We start from the raw sequence: 17,132 nt of genomic DNA, 5'->3' as shown, positions 1-17,132 counted from the left end.
AAATTCCCAACCGAAATTTCAATTCCAACAGCTCAAATTCAAATCCAACAGCTGTACTTCTGGAGTTTCAAACCGATTAAATTAATTACCCAAAAAAAAAAAAAAAAAAAAAAAAAAAAAAACACACACACACATTTTACCATGGTTCTACAATGATATGAGGCCCTATTTTGGTTTTCACAATTGAATGCCTAAAAATTCATAACAAAAAACTATTTCGATAGTACTAAAATAAATTCAAAACAAAGCGCACCCAAGTTCAATTCCATGGTACAAAATCTATGAACACTTTCTCTTCCAAAACACTGCAACACAAGAATGCAAATCCATGTCGTCCCTGAAGTGAATTTCTCGACATCTTTGTACAAGAAACCAAATGGAACCATGATTTGAGAGCTCACACATCACGTGCAAAATGCACCTACCACCCTTCATGCAGACACTTTTTTTCGTTCAGCTGGAAACTTTGGCGGCGACCTTTCCTTGAAACCCATCATCTTATTCAATGCACCGATGTAGGCCTTGACACTAGAGACAACAATATCCATTCCTGCCCCAATTCCACTGTCACGAGAGGACAATACAGAATTTCATACTGTTAATAGGCGAATAGAACAAGGTATCTGAAAAAAAGCTGACTTATAGACACCAAACCTGAATGTCCGCTGGACTGATTCTCCAGTTTGAGCATGAGTAACCGTATGACTGTTTTCCAGTCGGATTACCACACGAGTAGTAGCAATTGCATCAATTCCTTCTGTTACCGCATTCATAGAGTACTCAATGAGCGTTACCGGTTCCTGCTATGCAGAGAGTCAACAAACTGTTTTACAACACAGGCATATAATGTTGTGGTAGCACATGTCCAGCTTATGGGAAAATAAAGTTTCACAATATAAAAAAATTCAACGATAAGTTGTGTGATCATCATCGTCCATCATTCATCTTCAGTGACAAATTTTTTTAAGTCATAAACTCATCGAAGCAGACACGGCAAGCTAGAAAATTGTCTTCAACAGTAGTACAAGTATATTGCAACAAAAAAATTTCAAGCATAAAAAGTAAATAAAATTGAAGTGGTGAAAACAAATGGTCTTATCAAACCTTCACAATCAGATCAACAGCCTTGTAAGCTGAATCTACGGGACCTGTTCCAACTGAACATGCCACATGTTCTCTCCCATCAGCATCAATTAGTTTAACAGTTGCTGTAGACAGACCAAGAGTTCCACAGGTAACCTGACCATCCACAGTCCAAGTACATTAGAGATGATTAACTCTTTATAACTCATGGGGCACAAAATGAACATGGTAAAACACTATCTCAAAAAACCTGTAGATCATGAAGCTTCCAGACAACTTCTGGCTGAAAAACTTCATCTCGCACCAATGCTCCGAGATCTGCATCAGTTATACTCTGGGATACCAACAGTTCAAAAAATGAGTTCAAACAAGAATATCTTGATGCACCAAAACAGGATATAAATATGTTAAAGATTGATATGTGTCAGATTTTATTTGGTCAAAAATCCATCTTCACTGCACATCTGAATCAATTCAATGGTTCCTATGCAGATTCCAATGTTTCGGAGTCTTGTCTTTCAAGAAAAAAAATTACCATACGTCAACAAAAGAGGAATTCAGGAGAGGGAATAACTCATCTGACAAGAAGTTTACTGTCTTAATGGTGTTTGCGTAGGATTTTTAGGAAAATTAAAATAACAAGCAATATCTTTTGAGGTTGACCACTCTTTACTATGCCGGTCCATACCACCAAAATATTGGCCTATATTTTCGTTTATGGGCAGGACCCACCAATATTAGAATAGCTTATTCAAAATTAAGGTTTACCATTGTACCAGTTGAAACACAGGTAAGCCTTGTTTTCCCAATATTCACTGCAAAATCTTCAATAGCTAGTAATGCATTGGTGGCAGCAGAGCAAACGGGCACTAGATATTGTATAAGTTATTTGTTAGGCAAGCAAATGGTGGAGGTGATTTTTTCCTCTACGGGCATATTAGACGATATAGTGATATCCTTAATTTTGCAACAATGAGATGAATTTGTCAGTGTCCAAAAGCAATCAACCCAAAACTCTCCCATATGATGGTCATGCTTAGGTGCCAACGTTACAAACAATTTCACCTATAGATGTTATATATTTATCATGGAAGCTTACAGGTTTGATCAATGCATTATTATTGATTCAGCATTTCCCAAGACTTTACTCACAGTTTTCTCAGTTTACAGCAATCTTCTGTTGTTTCTGTAATAATTACCAATATTCACTTAAACATGGATGACCAGTAAACCTCAACTACCAATATTTGTACAAGATCAACATTTTCATCCTTGCAGTTTATAAGTTACCATATAAGAGAAGCATACCTACTACGTAAACATGGGGATACTGTTACACCTTTAAATTTACCTTTTTCTGTTCGGCTACAGCTTTGAAACGCTCGAATATAGTAGCAAGTTGATCATTCTCAAGCTCATAGCCAAGCTACCAAGAGTAAAGAAGAGCATAAGGGAGGTGCATAAATGAAACTAACAAATTTAATAGATATACGTTGCAAAGAATAAGACACATTGCATACCTCTGCAAGTCGGTTTCTCAAAGCATGACGTCCACTGCAGAAAAAGCATTACACCCAGAACAAAAAGGAAACGAAAATTTACTATTTTGAGGGAGTAAACGAGTTTGTCACACGTAAAAATAGGTAAATTCCAATAAAGTAAACAACTGTTCATCCATGTTTAAGTGGAAATAAAATAAAATAAAATAAACCAAATGGTGCTTTTTATCTTATTGAATAAGTAGCCAAGGCTTCAAGATTCTTAATGAGCTCATTCTTTCTTGATAGATTTTGACCTTTGGCTACACTAATATTTCCCCAAGAAATAGAAGAACAGTACATTAAGAGAACAAAAGGCATGTTAGTTCAATCATGGTAGCATGACATGCATAAAGTGGTTAATTATTATATGATAAGAACTCACATTAAGAAGCAAATGGAGTCTACATCCACGAACTTGTATTTATGGATTCACAAATTCAACTTAACAATCTACCAAACTGCAACTATTCAGATCCTTCCCTCCCAACCCCAGGTCTTTAAATCTGAAAGCATTGTATTGATCCAACACTGAAGTGAAAGTGTGATCGAAAAAAATATGAAAATAGTTGGAAGAGGAAGGTCCAAAGTCTCAAAATAAAACACAAAAGATCAAAGCTCGTTTGGTAACAAATTTTAATTTTGGAATCTGTTTTGATTATAAACAAAGATTTTGAAAAGAGTCAGATGTAAAGAAGATATTAGGGAATGTACATGGAATCATGCATATGCACCTCCCCTGTAAAAAGGATAATAATAAAAGAAAATTAAATATTCTTCAGCCCTAAATAAAAAAATTCAAATGAAATAAAAAACTGAAACAAAAAAAATGAAAACAATATCAAACAATCCATTACATGTTGAAAGTTTGACTTGAAAGAAACAATTTGTTGCATCTTACAAACCGGAAGAGAAGCAATTTGTTGGAAAAAGTTAACTTGATTATGAAAGTCAAAAGTTGAAGAGCAGTTAAAGTTGCAAAGCTAAATAGTTCCGATGATTAGCAAATTCAATTAACTATCTAAACCCAAGTTCGATAGGAAGTTTAAAGATTAATAATAAAAAAGTAAAATATTAAAGGAAAACTAATGAAAGGGCTTCAAAACTTTGCATTTTAATTTTTAACCAAAAAAACCATCTAATAACTTTACTTAATAATAAGGACAAAAGAAAGAAAAAAAAAATAAAAAATACATAGCCCAGCGTGTGCAACACGAACACCCACTCCCTTTACTTTGTAATATGCTCTGAAAATTCTACCATCATTATCAATTCTAGTTGCTCATATATCATCACCAGATTCTAACATATATCAACAGAAATATACTTTCTTTTAGTTGCTCATATATCATCACCATATTCTAGCATATGTCATCCCACATTCTAACATATACTGAGCGGAGGCCCAAATTTACATTTCTATGCTCTGAAACTTCTACCATCACCATCACAAATTTGTTCATTCCTTCTGTACAAAATTAATTAGAAATCTGATGAACGCTGGGCGGAGGCCCAAGCCCAACAAAACTGAAAAATGCTACTGCAAATTGTAGGTGGAGGAGCATATTTCAGAGCACAGAAATTTGACGAATTTGGACAATTTTGGTTTTTGATTATTTGATGGATATTTTTGTATTTGATTTGTGTTATTTTTCGATTTTGCAGAGGAAGAATGTGAGATTGTAGGTGGAGGAGAAGAGGAAGCCGCATATGTGCGTATAATGGAAGAAAATTAAGTAACTGGTGTAGAAAGCTAAGAAATTGAAGATATTCAGAGAAAATTTGATGAGAATCGAAGAAAAATAGAAGAAGAAAAGGTGTTTGGAAGGTGAGAAAGTGCCAAGAAAATTCAAGAAGAGGAGAGAGAAGAATGGTCGTTAGACTTCCTGGAGAGATGCCATATTCAGTTTAAAAAATAGTCAGTCCAAGCCAACCTATGTTCAGCTTCAAAAATAGTGCCCGTGTCCAATTTCCGAAATAGTGTAGTACCGGTGTTCAGTTTCAGAAATAGTGTAGCACTCGTGTTTAGTTTTAGAAATAATTAGTGTTCAGTTTTCAAAATAGTGTTCAGTTCCATAAATAGTGTAGTACCGTTTAGTTTCAGAAATAGTACAGTATCGTTAAGTTTCAGAAAAGTGTAGTCCTGTTCAGTTTCAGAAATAGCGTGTGTGATATACGGTCGTGCGTGCCAGTTTTTTATTTTATTTTTTATTATATTAAACTTTTGTCCTTTTCATTATAATTTAAGAATGTTTCATAGTTATAAGATGATTTTTGGTTAAAATAAACTTAGCCCAAACCCTTTTCATTAAAGCTCCCAAATATTAATTGCATAACTTCTGGTGTGATCATGATGAAAAAGCCACTAAATTGGTCTTGGTGCACATAAGTAAGATACTATTAACTGAGAGGGATGCTCTAACATGAACTTCACAGCCTGTTTATAGTAATTCAATAGCCAGATTCACAAACCATGGTTCACTTACGATACAGATAGAACACACAATTCTCAAGGTTTACTAAACACCTCAGCCAGCCACCAAGTAGGATGTAGAAAATTAAGAAGCTATTCCTTAGTAACGTGGTTATTAATCATTCCAATACGAGGAATAGAGTGCTTACTTGTTGCATTTTGTGTTTATCAATGCAAGATACCATACAGGTAAAAAAAAAAAAAATGTATACAAGCCCACATATTAGAATTAGCATAACAGGAATACAATACCTGAGTTTCCCAAGAACAATACCAGCTTCATTGGACCGTTCATACCCAATATCTTCAGGAGATATAATTTCGTATGTGCCTTTGTGTTTAAGCATTCCATCCTACAGATCAGAAAGCCTTTTACAAATACATATTAACAAACTCAATGTATAATCTGAAACATGGAAATTAGCAAAGACATTTAGGGGAGGTGTACTCAATTAGAACTTTGGTGGACTTTAAAGACCTTTGACGGTGATAACTAAAGAAGCCATGATTGTGTTTTGGGAAGATGGGAAAGATGAATGTAGAAAACATGTCTGTAAAAGTTTATAAAACTCTTTATGTAATTCTATCACAACTTTTATGGAGTCCATTAAAATTATTTTTCAACAAAAACCAGCCGTAGAAAATTTGTGAAGTCTACAAAAGTCTGTATAAATACAAATTAAATACACCTCCCTTAAAATAGACAAAAGTCTATCAGCCATAGAAAGAATCAGCAGGTTATATGGGTTAGGCAGATGATAAGCCATCAAATAGACAAACCTGATGGATACCACTTTCATGTGCAAAAGCATTAGCTCCAACAATAGCCTTGTGTGGCTGCACATGCAACCCAGTGTACTCTTCCACCTAAACAAGCAAATCACTCAGTAAGAAACTCTAATAAAAAGGACTTACAGTAATGGAGGAGTAACTGGTTGAAGTTCCAGAAGCAGTTAACGAGGTACCATCTTGCTCGTTACATAGATATGCTTAGTATTGATTCCGGTATAAAGGCCCCCAAGAACATGCTCCCCGCGGCAATTTAAGGTCAAGACAACCTGCACATATATTTGACTAAAATTGTAATATAAAGGAAAACAAGAAGAGCATATGAAGAGTAACATCTGCAGATAAATGTTTTAAGGACCGAGTCAAACAGTATAAAACAATGTAATACATTCGAAGATGATCCATGTTGCCCCAGAAACATGAAGAAGCCATATTCAGAAAGAAAATTTTAAGGTTCAGTCATATTTCCTAACGAAGAATGCAAACGACACAAAGCAGATAGTTTTGGCACCAATTTACATAGGAAAGCATCAAATTAATCAGTGAATTCTTGAATACTGTTGGGTAACAAGATGGATGAAAATGTTGTAAGATGCTAGAAACATGTAGCACAGAAACTTATCCAGAAGACATATTCAAACTGTATCAGCACAGGACATGAATAACTCTGTAATATCTTCGAACACGTATCAGAATCTTTCTAAATGAGGTTAGAATATAAGAATTAAAACCCATATCAGAATCTTTCTAAATGAGGTTAGAATATAAGAATTAAAACCCAAAATCACGAAAACTTCAGTTCCAACACTTCTCAACTGCCAACTTTCAGAATTTCTACAAAATCTTCATATCCTTCAGTTCCTTCCAAGGATTCTGGCAGCTCCCATTAGACTCGATATTAGAAATCCCACCAATTTCTGCTATCCCATATTTACTTTTACCTTATGCCACAAACCATCCCTTTCCTCAGGAAATCTCCATAGCCATTTGGCAAGCAGCACCTAATTTTTTAGCGTTAAATTTCCCAAACCCATCCCTCCATCCTCTTTAGCTTTACTCACCAATTTCCCAATTTGCCAAACAGTCACTGTTTCCTTCCCATACAAGATGCACATTCCACCTTCCAACTTAGCAATAATTTCTAAGCCAGACATCTTGGAGGAAATTAGCAAGACATCTTGGAGATGTTATTTGTTGCCAATAATAACATGAAATTTAAGTGGACACTGTTGGCATCAAGTTCATAAAAAGCACTTTATTTGATAAAATTTTCAAATTCAACTACACAAATTAATCTGGAAAGTATGCAAATTTATGTTGCTGCAGAAGTAACGCTCACCTCCTCTAATGAAGCATTCCCAGCCCTTTCACCAATGCCATTGATTGTTACTTCCAATTGCCTAGCACCTGCACATGCCCCCTGGACATGGATGAGATAAGATGTGAGTGCATTGTGTTATTAATTAGGAGCGTAATAAGAACACCGAAACATAAATAAAGGCATACCGCTAAAGTGTTGGCAGTAGAAAGTCCAAGATCATTTTGGCAGTGAGTAGAAATGATAACGTTGTCAATTCCAGGGGTATTAGATTTTATGTCAGCAATCAACTGACTATATTCTTCTGGCACATTATAACCTACGGTGTCAGGAATGTTCAAGGTTGTTGCCCCGGCCTTAATAACTTCACCCAAAATCTGATATAGAAATTCCCTTTCGGATCTGGTAGGGTATGGGAAAAGGAAGATGAGGAAAATCGTACTCAGAAACACAAATATAAGCTTAATAATTTGCAGAATTGATACCATCAACATACACGGGCAAACTAAAGCATATAACCATTTTCTTTTCCTGACAAACAAACCAAGTAGGCTTTCTGGACAGAGATCCCAAAACTACACCACAATACACTAGAAACACATGCTCAAAGATATAAGCCTCATTTGGAAGTGTTTAAAATGACTGAAAACGTTTTTGGGTTCTAAAAGCAGTTAAAGTGATGAACCACCTAACTTGTATATATACTAAGAATTGGTTTCAAAAATATTTTCACCAGAAGCACTTTCAACTATTTTAAAAACACTTTCAAATGAGCTCATCCAAGGTTTAGTCAAAGTTACAAGCTTACCGCCCGGCATCTTCGGGGCTAAACTCAACATCATCGCATCCCAACTCCCTGGCAAACTTGACCATGTTCCTCGCAATTTCAATCACCTGCTCCTTGCTCTTCCTCAGTTTATACTCCAAATGAATGGGACTGGTGGCAATAAAAGTATGAATCCTTGGCCTTTTGGCGTACTTCACAGCGTCCCATGCCGTCTGAATATCGTTTTTATTGCACCGTGACAATCCACAAATGACAGGAACATAACCGTCCTTGTCAACTGCATTCCCAACCTCCTTTGCAATCATCTTCACAGCCTCGGCATCGTCTTTGGAAGAGGCTGGGAAACCCGCCTCGATTATGTCAACCCCAAGCTTTGCAAGCTGCCGAGCAATGTCGAGTTTCTCTTTCGAGGTCAAGGAGGCACCAGGGGACTGCTCACCGTCGCGGAGAGTGGTGTCGAAGATGCGGACGTAGTTAGGGTCGGAGATGCGGTTAGGGATGTAATCAGGGCGGCGAGTAGGTTTGGGGTTGTCAGTTTGAGAGCAGAGAATGTGGGGTTTGAGGCGGTGGGGGTTAGAGGTGGTGTGGAGATTGGGAGGGGAAACTAGAAAATTGGGGGTCTTGGGGTTGTGCAAATGTGAGCGGAAGAGGAGTTGGGATTCGGAGCTCTTGGGGATATTGATGGAGGAAACGGTGGCTGCCGGTGTTGGTAAAATTTTAGGGTGCGTGCAGACAGTTGCCATGGTTGAAGTTGGTTCCTGGTTTGAGCAGAAGCAGTAGAAGCAGAACCACTGGGTTGCGATGCTATGATATGCTATGCAAGCGGCGGCTAGTGGCTAGCTAGCTGTTTTATCATTCCCATCTAATTTTTTACCCTTACCCTCGTGTTTTTTGGGATTCGGATTCTCCCTATTTCCATTTCCATTGATACGCAACACGTTCCCAATTTTAAAGAAATTTCTGCCAAAATCATACTCCATTAGCCGTTAAATTATCCATTGTTTAACGTAGCAGGTGTTTGGCTCACCAAAATTTAAAATCATAAAAAATTGTTTGGAGAGAACTACACGAACATGTTAGACGCACGGATGGACATGAGCTTATATTTATATATATTTTACATTAAATTCATTTATTTATTTTTAGTTAGTTCTTTATATTTTTAAGCTATTTACTTTGTTTTTGTGTTTTATAGGATTTTTCAAGCAAAAAAGGAGAAAAATAGCACAAGTGGGAGTTTAAATAACAAATTCGTCAAAACTGTCTGTGCAGATCAATTGACTTTGGAAACAAGTTGCAAATAGCTCAAAACGAATTAGAGAATGAGCCTTATATGCTTGGAAAGGTACGGATGTCAATTTTTGGAGCATTTTGCGGCTTGTCAATATCATTTTTCTATAAGAAGTTATGTCTGTTTTATCACTGAAAGGTTCCTAGGAGGCTGAACAGTTTGTAAGAAGCAATGAAAACAATAAACCCAATAAATCCTACCAGCCAAGAAAACCACCAGCCAGCCAACACCTATTCAAATATCTAAGGAAATGGAATTAAAGATGAGGATTAAGTGGGAGTAATTGGCATAAAGGTTTCCCATAGAGTTACAATTGTTTTACCATGTCCTCTCACTTATTGTCATCACTAAATGGCTATAAGTGGGGTGAGTTATAGAGAAATAAGAAGATGGCTGACTGAAAATTTTAGAAGAAAGAAAAGCAAGAATGCTGCAGGTTGCAGCGGCAAGGTGGGAAGAAAAGAAGAAAATAGAACAAAAATAAAATGCAAGGAGAAAAGGGAGCTGACAAAAGCAATAGAGGAGGAATGAGGAAATTTTGCCATTCTCTTCTTTCGGTTTTATCTTCTCAAACTCATGTCTTTCTTTTGGTTTTATTTAAGGATTATGTGTAACTAATTTTTAGAAGTTAGGGGCTATTTTGAAGCCTCGAATATGATTGCAAATATGTTATGACATTTCGTTTCAATTTCTTTTATGAAAGGATGAAAATTGCTTCTCTACTTGTCTCAGTGATGAATTCTTTATGTGTTTTCTATGGATGCATACTTAGTAAGCATACCTAGGATTCTAATGCTATGAATATGTGTGTCCCAGCCCTTGTCGAATGAGGACTTACATATGTTCTAGAGTAGTACTTGTTAATTGTGATTAACCTAGGAACCAATTTCTAGGATAAGTAAGATGTCAGTATTTACAATGTCTTATGATGACTTAAACTTTTTTCGTTTGTAATGATTTCTACTTGTTAAATCTACGAACACGCCATTTTAGGTTGTATGTTGGGGACTAAGTTAAGTTGAAAACGCCGTTCTCTTAACAAACTACATAAGAAAGAATAATAGGTTGAGTTCTAACATTGAGCCAACTTGAGTATCTTCATCTAGAAATAAAAGGAATTTGAATGAAACATAACATGTTTGCATGATTATTTGGGGGTGGAAATCAATTCCCCTAACTTGGTTTCTTAACTTGTGAGCTATAATCTATTTTTATTATTTAAATTTTGTTTCTGTCTTGTTTTGTTTGATTTAATTAAAATAGCAAATGTGACACACTCCGACCTGGAATGTCCACTAGGACCCCAAATCGAGCTGTGTTGGCCGACACCTAGAAGGTGACGAAGCCATAAAGTGTGATAGTGTATAAAATGTGAATAAATTTGAACCTAAAAGTGTCTAAATACCAGAGTGCGCTACGAGTGGGAGCGAACCCATTTCACACGCGATGTCAGAGCATAAGTAAAGTGCAGTAGTGTGGGTAAGAATCATACCCTTAAAAGTAGCCACCAATACTAAGATTAGCCATATATCCTCGTCGATACGAACTCAGCAGTTAAAACCTGAAGGGGGTATAAAACAGAAAGTGTGAGTAAGCAGTAAAACCAAGCTTCCCGAAACTATTACCTTTCTAACAGTAATAACCCCTCACTGTAATTCCCTTATCGTTTTCTATAGGACAGTACTACACACACACACACACACACACACACACACACACACACACACACACACACACACACACATATATATATATATATATATATATATATATCCACCCATGCTCAAAAATGGCCAAAACCACGGGTATGCCGTGTCTATAGACTCTACAATGCATTAACAAGTAGGCCAAATGAACTTAATAAATATAAAATGATACATAAGCCGGAATCACCTAACGTGACTTGTACGACTGTACTCATATCTCATCAATCAATGCTAGCATATAAGTGGGGAGTCATCTCTAATGACCTGTACGACTTATCCATATCTCATCAAGCATCCCTGCACATGAGTCGGAACCACCTCTAGTGGTCTATACGACAGGACTGTGTGTAAATAAGTACGCTCAAGTGCTACGATCATGTGAAGACTTGGCGAATAATCGCGGGTCACCTACGAGTTGGAACCACCTATAGTGGTCTGTACGACAGGCATGTGCACCTACCTTGAGTCCAAGGTGAGTGTAAGGTGCAGGAGGTGAACATCATATGAATGACTATGCCCTGGCCACGGGCAGGAACGCTAACATCGGGGTGCAGGTATCCATATCTCATCAATCAATACTAGCATACAAGTCGGGAATCACCTATAGTGACCTGTACGACTTAATTTATAGCTCATCAAACATCCCTACACACGAGTTGGAACCAACTCTAGTGGTCTATATGACAAGACTGGGTGTAAATAAGTACGCTCAAGTGCTACGATCACGTGAAGACTGGGCGAATAATCGCGAGTCACCTACGAGTCGAAACCACCTATAGTGGTCTATACGACAGGCATGTGCACCTACCTTGAGTCCAAGGTGAGCGTAAGGTGCGAGAGGTGAACATCATGTGAATGACTGTGCCCTGGCCACGGGCGGGAGCACTAACACCTGGGTGCAGGTTTATGAGTTCTCAATGCATCTCAATATAACATGTGAAACTCATGGCAACCAGTACGACAGTATCGGAGTTGGCTAACACATAAATGTAGTCATGCTATAACTCAATCGATTCAACTAATACCATAAACTCACCTGAACTTACCTAGGTGTCTTACGTTCACCTTTGCACTTGAAAGCATTCCCAATAATTATGTGCAAGTAATATACATATGGATATACCATGATGCAATCTAATACTCAACCATATCATAGCATTTTCAATTATATACAATACGGTTTGAAATGTACAATCAATAACGCCATACTCTCGAACTACTTATTTTCAGGATAATTATCAATGACAATCCAATTAACACTAATTTAACTAACTAATTCAAAAAACTAAAACTTGCCTTTACCAATTTCCTTCGCATTACTCAATTTCCCAAATAAGGCTTTTGTCTCAAATATATTATGGCTGCATCTAACGTCTCGTTAGACTGCCTACATACCCTAAACAGGGATCAAGCCATTCGTAGTTCATATTAGTACTTCAAGCATTCACAATAATTATATGAAGGTAATATACCTAATCAATTTAAAAGTGTCGATAGAACTCTCAATAATATGTACGATAAAAAGGAAAAGATCCACTCATCTGGAGTCCACGCTATGATTCTCTAACGCACGCATCGAGACGTCCTGAATGATTGGTGCTTGTGACCAATTATCGAATCACATCTCAGAACTCTTATTAGTAGAATACGTAGTTCACATAAAACACAACCTCAAGGGCATTCTAAAATAGTTTGAAACCCATTGACAACAAGTCAACAGTCGATCAAAGATCGACGGTAGGGTTTACAACCCTGTATAACTCGACCTGGAAGATCCTCATATCAGATTTCCAATCCGCAACTCCCAACGATACACAATATGTTTCTAGAATAACATAATAAAATTTCATTACGATCCAACGGTCGGATCTCCACCAATTGCCCAAAACCAAGTGGCGGTTAACATTTATTTTACTAACTTACAAATCTAATTCGGGAAGATCCGTACGTTGGATTCCCGATCCATAAATTCCTATGAGCTTTAAATATTACGTATTATAATGTATCCAAGTTTGGTGACGATCCCACGGTTGAATCGTCGATTCACATTTTTATCAAGTAACGTATCGTAATGAATTTAGGTTCCAACGATCAACCTACATCATTCAAATAACAAAACTGAATTCAAGACATTTGACATAGCCTAAAAATAGCATTGGCGGCCCACTGGCCACGCGCCGCCGCACGCACAGCCGGGGGTGGCGGTCCGCCGCCCCGACTCGCCGGAAAATCCAACTATTTCCAAAAATTCTCAAACTTCACAGAAATGAATATCTCAGTGAGTGGAGCAACTTTCATACCTGCCACGAAGTCCAAAAGTGGACGGAAGATGGTCAATTTTGCCCACAAAGCCAGCGGGTGCCTAAAACTTCCCGGTGTCGATTCATCTTCTACAGTGGTCCAACGGGCTCAAGATTGGTTGGGTTTTGTTCCTGTGATGATGGGATACAAAGCCCAAGTGGTGGCATCGGCCATCACTTTACCGATTTGCCGGAAAATCAAAAAGGGTGCCCGGAGCACCGTGAGAACCGCCAACTTTCGTGGCCTCAAACCGTCGCATACCGTGGTTAATCTAGGTGGTTCTTGGGTGGGTTTTGTAGAGGGGAATGAGAGCTTCAAGATGGTGGTGGTGGCGTCGAAAAAATCCATCGGAGTTGGCCGGAATAGGCCTTGGAAAATGGGTGGTCGCAAGGGGAAAAATGCACGGGAAAGCTGGGAGCTTTCTTCCCTTCTTTTTTTTTTTTTTTTTTTTTTCTTCTTCTTTCTTTCCGATTGGCAGAAGGCTTTCCTCCTCTCCTCTAATTGATTCCTTGTCCCTTTAATTTAATTGGTCCACTATTCCCACAAGGTGGGAATTCAAATAATTTATAACTAAACTTTAAATAACCATTTTCAAACGTCCATAGCTATACCGTTATAATCTGGACTCGCAAACGGCTTTTGCCTATGCGTTCACACCAATGAGTACTACGAGAATATGTTAAAAGAATAAGTCATACGTCTCTCTAGACGATGGTCAATATAAGTCAAAATATTTACCTCTATGGCATTTTCGTAAATTCATGCTTTTAAAATAAAATAAAAACGTAAAATTTGGAACGGGTTGTCACAAAATGAACTCCAAAAATCCCAAAATTTTGTATGAGTGTACCTCTGTGTGTCTACTGTCTACATATAAAATTTCGTTGAATTTAGATAAGTGTAAGTTGGTCTAATAATTATTTTTCGGTGGCTGGTCAGTAAGGACATCAACCCAATTTTTGTGACATTTTAAATAGTTAGATAAATGTAGCGACCCGTTCCTAAAAATTTATGATTTTTATAATTTTTAAATGTGAATTTACGAAAGGGCCTTTTGAGGCAAAGTGTTGACTCTTGTTGACTGCTATGTCGTGTCATGTAAGACTCGTTTTCTTGGCGTATTATCGTAGTACTCGTCGTTACGAACGCGTGGGTACAAACAGAATATAATTTGGAGTTATAACGAAGATTCTACGAATCTTTAAGCGTTGAGGATATTTTGGTAAATTGATAATTAATTGAACATATGGTATTTTGTCGGACCATTGGATGAGTGCCATGTGGGGCCACCCCCACTTTTTTGGAACACTCTTTCTCTTTCTTTTTCTTTTTTCTTCTGTAGCTCTCTCTACTCTGTTAACTCTTTCTCTCGGCTCTTCCTTTCTCCCGTGAAACAAACCACCATCATCACCAAATCCTTTGGCTTGTTGAACATCAAAACCACCATTATCTGCATGTCTTCACCGCCATAAACCCAGTTTTGAGTTTTATTTCATTGAAAACGAACCCGAAACACGAGTTCGAAGAACAAGGTTTTGGGGCGAGACTTCTAGGCGTGATTCAGATAATTTCCAGCCATATTTTGAACTCTAAACAGGTATAAATCGATTCCTCTTGTCGATTAGATAAATTTTCATGATCGTTTAATTTGGTGAAGAAATGAGAAAGTTATAACAATTTAAAGTTTGCCCAGTTTCCCGCGGCCTCCGCCATTTTCGAGTCATTTTCTGGTCAAATCACGGCAATATAGCCATTTTCCAAGTGCCAATCTCTTCGTCTCATCAAGAGCTATGATTTTCGTTTTTGAATCACTTGATTTCGTTGAGTATTGACAAAGTTATGGACGTTGAAAGGTTGATCAGAAATTCTGGCGAATTTCCCTGTTTTCCCGCGGACAGCCGTCTTTCAGGTCATTTTCTGGCCATCTCCGGCGATCATTTGGACTCCAAGCAGGGATAATTTTGTTATATACTTCTCTAGCTTCAATTTGGTATATTATGAGTCGAATTTGGTTGAGAAACAAGTCAGATATGGAGTTCTAAAGATTGCCCAGGAAATCTGCAAAATCTGCAGAATCTGGCGAAGTTCCATTAAGGTCCACCACTTGATTAGAATAGTAATCGACAATCCGACTGTTGGATCGTCACCAAACTTTAATACATTATAGTACGTAATATTTAAGGACCATATGAACGTACGGATCGGGAATCCGTCGTATGGATCTTTCCGAGTTAGACTTGTAAGTTCGTAAAATAAAACATTGACCGGCACTTGAATTTGCAATTGGGGGAGATCCAATCATTGGATCGTAATGAAATTTTAGTATGTTATTCTAAAAGCATAATGTAGATCTTTGAAATTTACAGATCATAAATCCGAGGAGCGGATCTTCCGGATCAAGTTACGTAGGGTTGTGGACCCTACCGTCGACCATTGACCTACGGTTGACTTTTGGTCAATGGGTCTCAAATCATTCTAGAACATCCTTGGGGATTTGTTTTATGTAAGTTATGTGTTCTATTGATAAGGATTCTGAGATGTGGCTTGATAATTATTCTAGGCGCCGATCGTTTGTGACGCCTTAATGTTTATGCTAAGGAGTTGTAGCGTAGACTCTAGGTGAGTGGGCTTTTGGTTTTCTATGCATACGTATATATGTTTTCTATTTTCTTAGAAATTATTTTAAATGGATTTATGTTTTTAAATGACATGTCAATTGCATTATATTTTAGTTTATGCATTAGTATAGAAATGCATATTATTGCATGACGCTGTGGATGCTCAGGTAAGCTTCAAGTGAGTACATATTGATGATAGTTATTGCAGTGTGTATGGTTATGTTTAGATGCATTTAGTGCTCCTTATCCTACACCCCGGTGTTAGTGCTTCGCCCGAGGCCAGGGCCTAGCCTTCACGTGATCGTTCACCTTCCGCACCACACGTTCACCTTGGATCCAAGGCAAGTGCCAACTTATCGTACAGACCACATTAGGCGGTTCCGACTTGTAGGTGACTTGCGATTTATCGCATAGCCTTTACATGATCGTAGCACTTGAGCGTACTTATTTACACCCAGCATGTCGTACAAACCACATTAGGTGGTTCCGACTCGTTTGCAGGAATTGGTAAATGAGCTATAGACTCAACCATACATGTCACGCTAGGTGACTTTGGCTGACATCATTTTACATTGATTTATTTCACCCGGCTTACTTATTTCATTGCTGAGATACTTGACATGGCATATACTTGGTTTTCACTACTCTCGAGCATGACTTCTATATATGTATGTATTATTATTTTCTGGGAAATTATACAGGTTTTAAGGTGAGGGTTTATTATTTTTGGAAAGAGAAATGGTTTCAAAAAGCTTTGTTTTTACCCACTCACTTTTTGTGTTTTTCTCCCCTCCAAGTTTTAGCTGCTGAAAATTCGTATGGACAAGGATTATTGGCGAATCTCAGTATAGGTGGCTACCTCTGAGGGTTTGATCCTTACCCACACTACTGTACTTTACTTATGCTCTGACGTTGGGTGTGAAATGGGTTCGTTTTCGCTCACAACGCACTCTTGTCCTTAGGCACTTTTAGGCTTAAATTTATTCCATTTTCCACATCACTATACTTTATGGCTTCATCACCTTCCAGGTGTTGGCCAACACAGCTTGATTCGGAGCCCTAGTGGACATTCCAGGTCGGGGTGTGTCAATAAAACAATCTTTTTTCGGGAAAGACCCTTATTTTCATATGCTACAATTGACAAATCTTAGTTAACAATAAGGAAAATCAATAGGACATTTTTGTGCTACTTTGTAATGTGCTTTTAATCCTATCAAGACACGGGTCA

General features: G+C 37.6%; 1 protein-coding gene across 1 annotated transcript; it reads right to left on the bottom strand.

Moving 5' to 3' along the window:
- Positions 1-60: 60 nt before the first annotated feature.
- LOC137720330 (2-isopropylmalate synthase 1, chloroplastic) lies at positions 61-8,919 on the bottom strand. Its single transcript, XM_068459383.2, has 12 exons — positions 8,010-8,919; positions 7,390-7,603; positions 7,223-7,303; positions 6,060-6,152; positions 5,875-5,961; positions 5,347-5,447; positions 2,604-2,637; positions 2,435-2,509; positions 1,334-1,417; positions 1,105-1,239; positions 655-800; positions 61-564 (listed from the first exon to the last, which is right to left on the bottom strand). Exons 1-12 carry the CDS (start codon positions 8,729-8,731, stop codon positions 432-434), a joined length of 1,905 nt encoding a protein of 634 aa, XP_068315484.2. The 5' UTR covers positions 8,732-8,919; the 3' UTR covers positions 61-431.
- Between the last annotated feature and the right edge of the window lie 8,213 nt (positions 8,920-17,132).

This window comes from Pyrus communis, chromosome 1, assembly GCF_041283825.1.
Source record: "Pyrus communis isolate YQ-2024b chromosome 1, ASM4128382v1, whole genome shotgun sequence".
Lineage (NCBI taxonomy): Eukaryota > Viridiplantae > Streptophyta > Magnoliopsida > Rosales > Rosaceae > Pyrus > Pyrus communis.
Note: the sequence above shows the minus strand (reverse complement) of the source record. Positions and strands in the feature narration are given on the sequence as shown.

What these genes read in the sequence shown, in the direction of transcription:
- LOC137720330 (XM_068459383.2), bottom strand. Translation starts at nt 8,731, where the DNA reads ATGGCAACTGTCTGCACGCACCCTAAAATTTTACCAACACCGGCAGCC. An exon ending in GGAATGCTTCATTAGAGGAG is followed by an intron (nt 6,153 to 7,222) that starts GTGAGCGTTACT and finishes ATATATGTGCAG; the next exon opens with GTTGTCTTGACCTTAAATTG. An exon ending in TGAGAAACCGACTTGCAGAG is followed by an intron (nt 2,510 to 2,603) that starts GTATGCAATGTG and finishes TACTCTTGGTAG; the next exon opens with CTTGGCTATGAGCTTGAGAA.